The following is an 11,336-nucleotide window of genomic DNA, read 5'->3' as shown; positions in this document are numbered from 1 at the left end:
TCACTCCATTATTTCAATCACTTCACTCCCCTCCTGTACATTCAATTCCTCCATTGCACTCCCCTCCTCTCTCAAAGACAATTCACTCCCTTCTCTCCTCTCACTCTCCGCTATCATATCCAGGGAGGTTATATCCGTCGGAATAGGCAGGGCTGAGCTGTCCCCCAGTGTGGACACTTGAGAGGAAAGTTCAATACTGGACAGCTTGGAGTGGACACTAGTTGCTTGACTAGCTTGGGAGAAGGTCAGTAGGGAAGTGTCCTCTATAGGTTCCACTCGGGTGACGGTACGTAGCTGGGACATGGTGGATAACTGAGACATCATGTCCGCTTCCCTGGAGTGCTCTGACCTTGAGATGACCTTAGAACCCCAGGAAATACTCGACGCCAATTGGTTCTCGTCGAGAGAAGTGGCCGATCTCATGTGATGTACGAGTTCGTAGTGTTTGCGAAGTCGCCTGAGAGAGAAACAATTAAAATTTATTGACGGACTGCCCAAAGTTTGGGTTGCCAAAACGACACAGTATACCATGCCAAATACCGAGCGTCTGTATATAAATAGAAAGGTTTACTTTAGCATAGAACTGACTAGACCCTAGTGACGTCACAGGTCCATCGTGATGTTCTTGTTTCCATAGCAACCGAGCGTCTGTATATAAATAGAAAGGTTTACTTTAGCATAGAACTGACTAGACTAGACCCTAGTGACGTCACAGGTCCATCATGATGTTCTTGTTTCCATAGCAACCGAGCGTCTGTATACAAACAGAAAGGTTTACTTTAGCATAGAACTGTCTAGATCCTGCCTGGTATGCGCTAGGTCGCGGTTCGATTCCCGGCCGGGCGAAACTTTATCCTAAATAGATAAGGTTTGTTCTCGGAACTACTGGATTTCTCCTATCCTGTCTTCCTTCTCTTCGATTTCGGGACGATAAGACCTCCGTTGTCACAGTTCCCTCTAGGTCTAGAAAAACCTCTGAAGAGAGAAGGACAAGGTCGCGGTTCGATTCCCGGCCGGGCGAAACTTTATCCTAAATAGATAAGGTTTGTTCTCGGAACTACTGGATTTCTCCTATCCTGTCAATTTCGGGTCTCTTCGATTTCAGGACGATAAGACCTCCGTTGTCACAATTCCCTCTAGAAAAACCTCTGAAGAGAGAGAGAGGCAAGGTTAACGCCGGAGGCTTTCTCTACCACCTAACCCTTAGAGCTCCATTATTATGTGGTCAAATTCTCAAATGAATGAGGATAAAATTCCGTGCTTCGGCTGGGATCGAACCCACGTCCTCCTGTTTACCAGTCGAGCGTCTTGACCACTACGCCACCGAGGGAGGTTCTCTAGTTGGCTGAGGTAGGGTGAGAGAGAGGTCAACTTACCTTCATCGAAGTCTCGACTCTTCAGTCTCCCAGTCCATGAAGTAAGGCATGTGACTCCAGAGAACGAACCAAACTGAACAGTACGGGGAAAATCTGACGCTCGAATCTTTTCTCGCACTGAAATATAAAATGGTACCGAGATCCACTATTAACTTAACTTTTATCAGACACATCGAAGTCTCGACTCTTCAGTCTCCCAGTCCATGAAGTAAGGCATGTGACTCCAGAGAACGAACCAAACTGAACAGTACGGGGAAAGTCTGACGCTCGAATCTTTTCTCGCACTGAAATATAAAATGGTACCGAGATCCACTATTAACTTAACTTTTATCAGACTTTCAGAGTATTGTTCTAATTGTGACACAAATATTGGCTTCAAGGAGGACAGCCAGCCTTGTTAGCTTATCTGCCCGCCCAGGGCGGATTTTGTCCTGAACGGATAAAGTTCGTTCTCGGAGCGGCTGGCTTTCTCCTACCCTGTCTTCCTTCTCTCTTCGATTTCGGAACGATAAGACCTTGGCAGTTACATTTCGCTCGATCAAACCTCTTAAAAATTAATAATATTAATAATAATAATAATAATAATTATAATAATAATAACAAATACAAAGCCTCTTACCAAACTGATATTGAGGTAGCTCAGGCTTGCTGCTATCCCCTGATGTGTTCTTCCTATATGTTACCCGAGGTTGTTGTACAAAGAACTTGGTGAGGACAAATGTGGGCAGAACTTTGAGGCTGGTACCACCGCGGCCTAGCGCTTACAAGGCAGACGCACTACCAACTAAGCTATCTAGGCTGGCAAGGGAAGCCTTGAATGCCAGAAAGGAGAGAGAGAGAGAGTTTAGGATGGAGTAGGGCACAGAATTCTAGAGAGTTACGGAAGTTATGAAGAAGGAGTTAGAATAGGATTGGGTGTTATGACGAGGTTTGTGTAGAAGGAGGTCGGGTTTCTCTGGAACTTATGGAGGAGTGGAAGGTGTATTTGTCATAGAGGTAGGGAGGACATTGAGATACGAGGATTTTGTATAGAAGGGAGAGGGTGAGGATTTTCCTCCTGTCCTTTAGCCTGAGCAGTCGGGCCTTATTATAATAAGTTGTAATATGTTCCCTGCGCCGCACATGGTATTTAAAGCGTACGCACGCATTTTGTGCCCTTTGGAGCCGGGTGGATTGCTCGAGGGTGATATTATTGAGGAGCGGCGCGCAATACTCGAGAATGGGTAGGATTTTTATAGAGATATCCTCTACAAAAATGTCTCCTAAAGTTAGTAAAATAATACGTAACTGAGCCAAGATTCAAATCAATCGGACTAGTAGAAGTGGCTCTAAATTTAGTTACAAGATTTGACCCAAACAAACAAAAACAGAGATCTCAAGCTAAGTAAAACCATGTAAAACTTGTATATTTCTGTAAATAAAGATTTGATCGAATTGTGTAATTAATAATAATTACAAATACCTTGTTTATTACATTTTCAATCCTATTCGCACACAAAGGTAGGTCACGATATGGTAGACCGATATAATAAGGAATATAATATGACAAATTTCTACAGTCATTTCACGCCCGCCATAGGTGTATTTTCCTTTCGGAATGTTTCCTATGGTTTAGTACAGGCGCTATCACACCAAAAGAGGAGAAAAGAGCTTCAGAAGAGGAGAAATTGCGAAAGGAAAATAAGGCTTTACCTGCAGTTTATGTTTGTATAGGGAACAGTAAAGAAATTGCCAAAGGCGCTGGTACCACTGGTGATGGATTGATTGCTGGTGTTCGCTGCTTGTACTGGTCGAACCTGCACATAGAGATCTAATATATAAAAATGAATATTTGTTTGTTTGTTAACATAGAGATCCCAGGGACGGTATGTCTGAAATACCAGGCATGGAAGAGGCTGAGGATGTGGCTACGGGAGCTTTCTCCTGAGGAATGGAAACAAATGAGTCCATGGGTGAATGCTTTCTACAAATGAATTATGACTGAGACCACAGTGAGAGTTTTAAAAGTAAAGCGCTCTACAAGGTTACAACCCGTTCACTCTGCGCGAAACGAATTTTTCATCGTCACGATTTTTTTTTCTTTTTTTTCTCGTGATGCGGCCTGGAGGCGTATACAAATGAATGAATTAGTGTGTTCACATTGCCAACGAAGAAAATTGTAACTTCGGACGAAGAAAAATTCGTGCGTTGTGAACAGGCTGTAGGTAGGGCGATTATTAGGTAAAAAAAGTAAAAATTGGACCAGTTGCAATACTTTCTCATTACTAGATAGCTCTGCTGTACATTAGTAATAGAAAGTAAAAATGTACTGTGAACGTCACACGACTTTGGATCAATTCTATCATCATAATTCACAATTACCTACTTATTATACGCTGGTACCACTGGTGATGGATTGATTGCTGGTGTTCGCTGCTTGTACTGGTCGAACCTGCACATAGAGATCTAATATATAAAAATGATTGTTTGTTTGTGTGTGTGTGTTTGTTCGAACTTTATGCCTGGCCAAACCGCTCATCCGATTGCTATGAAACTTTGTCAACTTATTGCTTGCACTCCCGTGAAGGTTATAGGCTATTTTCCGGTTCGTTTTTGTTAATCTACGCCGAGCAAGACCACTAAATGGATGAGTGAGATGAACGGCCATGCCTTAGGGATTTCGGCTAGTATCCATATAAAATAGAATTTAACTTCTTGATCCTGAACAGAGCCGGTTCGTTTTTGTTAAGCTACGCCGAGCAAGACCACTAAATGGATGAGTGACATGAACGGCCATGCCTTAGGGATTTACTAGCAGATTTCGGCTAGTATCCATATAAAATAGAATTTAACTTCTTGATCCTGAACAGAAGAGAAGAGAATATACCCTGCTTATACTGCCAGAATGATTGTTAGCTCCCAAGGTGTAGTTGTCACTGCGCTCGCCTTGCACGCGGGAGACCCGGATTCGATTCCCGGTGGGGTCAAAAAAGTATCATGCAAATTATTGATTCCGTGACTGGCTGTTGCGGGGCCCACTCAGCCTCGTGAGGGAAATGAGTAGCTATGTAATGTGAATGTGCATAGCGACCGGTGGAAAAATGGGAAAATCCTACAATGCTGCAGTGAGCACTAAAGTTGTAATGTAATAACTCAAGGAGACGGCATTTATTTTATTTATTTACTGCCAGAATGAGACTGAAAAGTTCCTTTCCTCCGGTTTTCTCTCAAATGGAGCAGATGCATTTGGGTAAAATTTATGAGCTTTGCTCGTAACATTTGATGTGACGTCATCGCGTACGGGAGCGTATGCCGTGACGTCAAAGTTCAAGATTGACCGAAATTTTTAAATGGATTTATCTCGGGATCTAGAAGTCGTGGAAGAAAAAGAAAAGTTCCGGAACCCCTCATTTTCCCAGCTTTTTGACTTTAAAACATCACCCAAGTAAGCGCAACTGTTCTATTATTTTTCCTTTTAAAACACCCCCAAATAAGGGGAAACTTTTTTTTTAAAAAAAAAAAAAAAAAAAAAATGAGTAAGTGTCCGGACTAACCATGCCCCCAACCTGCAAGACTTACCGTATAGAATGGTTTCCAGACTCGGTTCAAATTCTCCAGCTCCGTAGGGTTTCGCGGGAGGGTTTTGTCCGCAAACGGTCTGACCTGTTTGGCCGGCAGATCCTCTTGCTCTATGAGGTACGCTTTGGACTTCATGTCCCAGAACTTCATCTTGCCATACAGAGAACTCGAGATGAGCTGGTAGCTAAGCTCCTTGTCGGATGGCTCCTTTAGGTCGAATTCACCCGCTGAGTTGATCTGCGAAATAAAAAGAAATTAGTTGTCGTTGTGTGCTATTTGTACTTACCACAGGTATCAGATTGTCACACACGGACCACACAAACACCGCATTCTCGGCTCCCAGGATCGGATCCCTGTCAGGATCTTCCTCCAGGACTTTCCCATACTTCTTCCCCTCTGTCACTTCCAGGCCCGGCTCCAACTCTTTCACTTTCCCTTGGATTCGGTTGAATTTCTGCCTGAGGGCCGCGTTTCGTTCAAGGGCGGCTTCGAATAGCGAGGCTGGTTTCCTTTGAGCGGCCACAGCGGCTCGTATGGACGAGGCGAGCCGTTTAGTAGCCTTAGGAGGCTGACTGGAAACCAATGGTAATAGAAAGTAAAAAGTGTTAAGCATGAATACCCAATTGTCATAAGTCATAACATAAATGTTGACGTCCCTATACATTTGATAGCGCACCCAAAAAATCAGATCATGACCAATTGTCATAAGTCATAACATAAATGTTGACGTCCCTATACATTTGATAGCGCACCCAAAAAATCAGATCATGATTTTTTTTTTTTTCCTTTTTTTGTGGGAAAAGCACTGAACTGAATATTATAGCATTACCAAAGTGCCTGCTTTGCAATCAATTCCCTTTTTTTCACCAACTTTCTACACGGGTAATGCCGCCATTGGTTGCTGCTCTATTAAAGTGGCTACTCAATTGTTCTGAGTGCACCCCACGCGCAGAGCCGAAAAAAATTCGACTCTGCCCGTACTCGAACCCAGAACTTCCGGTGTGCAAGTCTAGTGTGATACCCACTCGGGCGTATATTCGTAGCTTAAGCCAACTTTGAGGGCTGTTTGCGCCTACAACTAAGACGCAGAGTGAGCTTTTTGTGTACAAAGTTAGGCGGCCAAACACGGAGCGGAGAGGTTGAAATGCCATTGCATGGAGTCTTCTTCAGAAAATGAATTTTATATGTATTCGTACTCCATGTAAGTCTTAAGCGGGAACTGGTGAAGGAAAAGAAAATACCCAATTGTCATAAGTCATAACATAAATGTTGACGTCCCTATACATTTGATAGCGCACCCAAAAAATCAGATCATGATTTTTTTTCCTTTTTTTTGTGGGAAAAGCACTGAACTGAATATTATAGCATTACCAAAGTGCCTGCTTTGCAATCAATTCCCTTTTTTTCACCAACTTTCTACACGGGTAATGCCGCCATTGGTTGCTGCTCTATTAAAGTGCCTACTCAATTGTTCTGAGTGCAGCCCACGCGCAGAGCCAAAAAAGGTCGATTCTGCCCGTACTCAAACCCAGGACTTCCGGTGTGCAAGTCCAGTGTGATACCCACTCGAGCGTAGATTCGTAGCTTAACCCAACTTTTAGGGCTGTTTGTGCCTACAACTAAGACGCAGAGTGGGCTTTTTGTGAACGAAGTTAGGCGGCCAAACACGGAGCGGAGAGGTTGAAATGTACTTTCTTCAGGAAATGTATTTTATATGTATTTGTACTCCATGTATGTCTTAAGCGAGCAACCTCCGTGGCCGAGTGGGTATCACACTAGGCTTGCACGCAGGAGGCCCGGGTTCGATTCCCGGCGAGGCCGAGGTTTTTTCGACTCTGTGCTTGGAGTTTGGGGTGCACTCAGCTTCGTGAGGACAATTGAGTAGCTACTTTAATCGAGTAGCGAACAGTGGCGGCATTACCAATGTAAAAAGATTATTGAAACATGGAAATTGATTGCAAAGGAGGCACTTAGTAATGTTGTGATATCCACTAAAGTTGTGAAAAAGCTCTGCTTTACCACAAAGAATTTCAGATTTTTTTTTGTATGTCTTAAGCGGGAAATGGTGAAGGAAAAGAAGCAGATCTACCTGATGAGCACACACACTATCAGGTGAACCTGTCGTCAGGTCTACCTGATAGTTGATAGTGAATGGCTGGCTTTAGAAATCATATTAAACAAATTAAAGGAATTTTAATTGTGTTGAGCATAAATGCTTGTCACAAATGTCGTCCCCTGCTTAATGCACTACGCTAAGTTTTATGACTTGACTTGGACTCGAACCACCAACCTCCAGATCCGAAGTCCACCGCGCTAACCACTACACCACTGAGGTTGGTTCATATTAAACAAATTATTAAGGACAATGCTCCGACTCTTTGGTTGGCATTTCAATCCAGCATACATATACATGGGAAAAGAAAAAGACTCCATGTATGTCTTACCTTCGTTTCTGTTTGAGAGCCTGTAGACTGGACGGCAGGACCGACTCTGGTATTTCCTGATGCAAATCCTCGCCTGCTTTCTCCTCTTCTTCATCATCCGATGATAATCTACAGGAACAATATGGAATTATGGACACATCCGGTAATAATTTATTTCAAAATCCATAGATATCTACCAAACCTTGCAGGGGGGCCCCGAATAAATATATACGTCACTAATGTAGGTATTTGTGTCTGTGAGATAAAATGAAATGGATAATACGTATATTATACACCTAAATTATATCTGTGTAAAAGAGGAATAGTATACGTTGTTTATCCTGCCCGAAAAGGACTGAAAAGATGAAAAGCCCCCTTACTTAACCAGTTTAAACAAGGCCGAGAATATTTGATGCTATAACAACACATAGGTAGGTACATGAAAATATTAATTATAAAAGGAAACTACAGGAAGAGATACTTACAGATACATGTGCTGAAGTTCTTTCAACAGGAGAGGTCCGAACGGCCATTCTTTCTTGCTGTATTTCCACAAATCTTTCAGCACATTGCGAGAGCTAAAGACAAAAAAGGACAGGTACAACTTGAGAAAAAAATTGTTACCTACTGTATGTATTTGTAACTCTGTATGTAGTTTATAACTCTGTATGTAGTTTGTAACTCTGTATGTAGTTTGTATCTCTGTATGTAGTTTGTAACTCTGTATGTAGTTTGTATCTCTGTATGTAGTTTGTAACTCTGTATGTAGTTTGTATCTCTGTATGTAGTTTGTAACTCTGTATGTAGTTTGTATCTCTGTATGTAGTTTGTAACTCTGTATGTAGTTTGTATCTCTGTATGTAGTTTGTAACTCTGTATGTAGTTTGTATCTCTGTATGTAGTTTGTAACTCTGTATGTAGTTTGTATCTCTGTATGTAGTTTGTAACTCTGTATGTAGTTTGTATCTCTGTATGTAGTTTGTAACTCTGTATGTAGTTTGTATCTCTGTATGTAGTTTGTAACTCTGTATGTAGTTTGTATCTCTGTATGTAGATTGTAACTCTCTATGTAGTTTGTAAGCAGTGCTAATATGTACTACTAGTTGTTACAAAGCAAATGCACCTACAATCTATTACATCTCAAAAAGAAGAAGAAGAAGAAGAAGAAGAAGAAGAAGAAGAAGAAGAAGAAGAAGAAGAAGAAGAAAAAAAAAAAAAACTAAAGGCGACCCCTACGAAAACTTTTGAAGTCTTTGAACCAAAAACCGATTATTTTGCAAAGGAAGATACGATGATGTTTTTTTTTTTTTTTAGATATGACAGACTTTAGGTATTGTTCTTGAGATCCTGAGACATATTAAAACCTCTCATGTAAACTTGTTGTTCACAGACATTTGGGCCATTTCTAAACGTTTTTAATGGGTGCCAAAGTTCATGTCATCATGCAAATGTAAACCGGGTGGGGGTGCAGACATACTTACATTATTCTCTTCATGTCCCCTGAAAATAAACAAACACACCTATAAATACCTATTAGTGTCATGAAGATCGATTTACTCGTTGCGAGTCACTTGTTTGATCCCCTATGTACATAATTATGTGGCCCGCGAAGTACCTCCCAATGTAGCATGTGGCCCGCATACACATGGAAGTTGGAAACCCCTGCCCTAGATCTCTGTTTTTCATTCCAACGCCGCGTTGATGGGTGTTTTTCATTTCACTTCCCCTCCTGGCGTTAACACGTCGACTGAACGCCATGTCCTAAATTCCAGAAGCGACTCTCGAGTTGCATTCAGTTCCGCAATATTTGTTTTGTCTGGTTTCCACAATCTCTCTTTTAAAAAGCAGAGGTAGCTTCGATCTGTAACCTTTTTTTTTGAAGAGGTTGAATCACTGTGCAATGTAGGAGGAAGCACTGTGCAATGTACCTTCCTCTTTTAAAGATTTTCTACCGTTGCACGTATCAAGTTTGGCAACGTAACCTAATTTTTTGATGACTCATTGCTCTCATGTCCATCTGGATTGACTATAAGTTCTCACGTAGAACTCACCAGTTTCTTTCGTCACTTGTTTGTGACTCGCAACGACTGATTTTGATGAAATTTTTTGTGGTTGTTAAGAAGAGTACCTACTGTGGGTGACATAGGCTACTTTAATTTGTCACAATCTATCCTGATTCAAAATGGCGGCGCTTCAAGGTTTTTCCGCGCTGCGCTGATCCCGTACAAAGGACGGGTCAACCACTAGTCTTCTCTGTTCTTACCTTGGCCCTTGTGTTTCACATTGGAATCCTGAAAACAAAAGTAATTTCAAATCATTCTCCATTTGCCTCCTCAGAACACTATCGAACCGGGGGTTAATTTTATATGTATTTATGAATAGATAACGCGTCTGTCAGTTATAAATGAGTAGCTGTAAGTTTACCTACACAGCCCATTAGTGGGGGAAAAAAAGGGGGGGCCTACTGCCGACCTAATTATGAAAGGCCATAAATTTAAACAAATACAGGGTTTATACGCTTTTCCCGGATTGAAATTCCACGAATTTTCCAGAAAATTAGAGGGCGGTGGTACTTAAGATTAATTTAAATAAAATATTTAAATTTAGATAAAACATGCACAATATCTGCAACGTCAAGGAATATGAGTTGGGAATGCGCCGCAGGAATTTTTTCGGAAATACTTGATATTAATTTAATTTGAATATTTTTAATTTTTGCCCAGGTGCAAATTCTATGACTTTTCCAGGTTCTCTTTAAATTTTCATGATTTTCCAAGACTTTTCTATGACTTCTTGGCCGATTTTTAGATTCCATGACTTTTCCATGTTTTCCTGTTCGCGTTTACCTGAAATAGCTAAGATAATAAGAGGAACTACCAATGGAATTTTCCTTCTCTTTTCTACGACCTCTAGATATTCACCTCGTCAGGACTGTCTAACACCAGCTGGAAACCAATAGAACAGAATATACCCTGTTTATAGTGCAAGAATAAGACTGAGTGGATGTTAGAGATCGGAGAAGTGGATGTTAAAGATTGGAGAGTAAGCCTTCTCTGACTGCTTCACGAAGGGAAGCCTTTTTTTAAGAGGTTTGACAGAGGATGGTCTTATCGTCCCGAAATCGAAGAGAGAAGGAAGACAGGATAGGAGAAAGCCAGCCGTTCCGAGAACGAATATTATACAGGATAAAATCCGCCCCGGGCGGGAATCGAACCCGCGGCCTAGCGCTTACAAGGCAGACGCACTACCAACTAAGCTATCTAGGCTGGCAAGGGAAGCCTTGAATGCCAGAAAGGAGAGAGTTTAGGATGGAGTAGGGCACAGAATTCTAGAGAGTTACGGAAGTTATGAAGAAGGAGTTGGAATAGGATTGGGTGTTATGAGGAGGTTTGAGTAGAGGAGGACATGTGTTCGGGTTTCTCTGGAACTTATGGAGGGGTAGAAAGTGTATTTGTCATAGAGGTAGGGAGGACATTGAGATACGAGGATTTTGTATAGAAGGGAGAGGGTGAGGATTTTCCTCCTATCCTCCTCTAGCCTGAGCAGTCGGGCCCTATTGTAATATGGCGTAATGTGTTCCCTGCGCCGCACATGGTATTTAAAGCGTACGCACGCATTTTGTGCCCTTTGGAGCCGGGTGGATTGCTCGAGGGTGATATTATTGAGGAGTGGCGCGCAATACTCTAGAACGGGTAGGATTTTTTTAGAGATATCCTCTATAAAAATGTCTCCAAGTACCTACTTACCGCAGGTATCAGATTGTCACACACTCCTCATACTTACCACAGGTAGCAGATTGTCACACACGGACCACAGGTACTTACTGTGCTATTTGTACTTACTTACCACAGGTATCAGATTGTCACACACTCCTCATACTTACCACAGGTATCAGATTGTCACACACTCCTCATACTTACCACAGGTAGCAGATTGTCACACACGGACCACAGGTACTTACTGTGCTATTTGTACTTAC

At 41.9% G+C, this 11,336-nt stretch overlaps 1 protein-coding gene across 1 annotated transcript in view; it reads right to left on the bottom strand.

Moving 5' to 3' along the window:
* Window positions 1-11,336, bottom strand: part of LOC103523645 — a 36,727-nt gene continuing 25,391 nt past the window's right edge. Inside the window, exons 11-22 of the mRNA XM_026833059.1 lie at window positions 9,621-9,648; window positions 8,839-8,857; window positions 7,843-7,935; window positions 7,379-7,486; window positions 5,221-5,506; window positions 4,935-5,171; window positions 3,751-3,807; window positions 3,069-3,172; window positions 1,996-2,048; window positions 1,377-1,493; window positions 673-754; window positions 1-457 (exon numbers count right to left, since the gene is read on the bottom strand). Of these exons, the coding sequence (XP_026688860.1) occupies window positions 1-457; window positions 673-754; window positions 1,377-1,493; window positions 1,996-2,048; window positions 3,069-3,172; window positions 3,751-3,807; window positions 4,935-5,171; window positions 5,221-5,506; window positions 7,379-7,486; window positions 7,843-7,935; window positions 8,839-8,857; window positions 9,621-9,648 (1,641 nt within the window). The remainder of the gene's footprint in view (window positions 458-672; window positions 755-1,376; window positions 1,494-1,995; window positions 2,049-3,068; window positions 3,173-3,750; window positions 3,808-4,934; window positions 5,172-5,220; window positions 5,507-7,378; window positions 7,487-7,842; window positions 7,936-8,838; window positions 8,858-9,620; window positions 9,649-11,336) is intronic.

Source organism: Diaphorina citri, unplaced genomic scaffold (genome assembly GCF_000475195.1).
Source record: "Diaphorina citri unplaced genomic scaffold, Diaci psyllid genome assembly version 1.1 scaffold84, whole genome shotgun sequence".
In the NCBI taxonomy this organism is placed as follows: Eukaryota; Metazoa; Arthropoda; class Insecta; order Hemiptera; family Psyllidae; genus Diaphorina; species Diaphorina citri.
The sequence above is the reverse complement of the archived record's forward strand: the minus strand, read 5'-3'. Positions and strand labels throughout refer to the sequence as shown.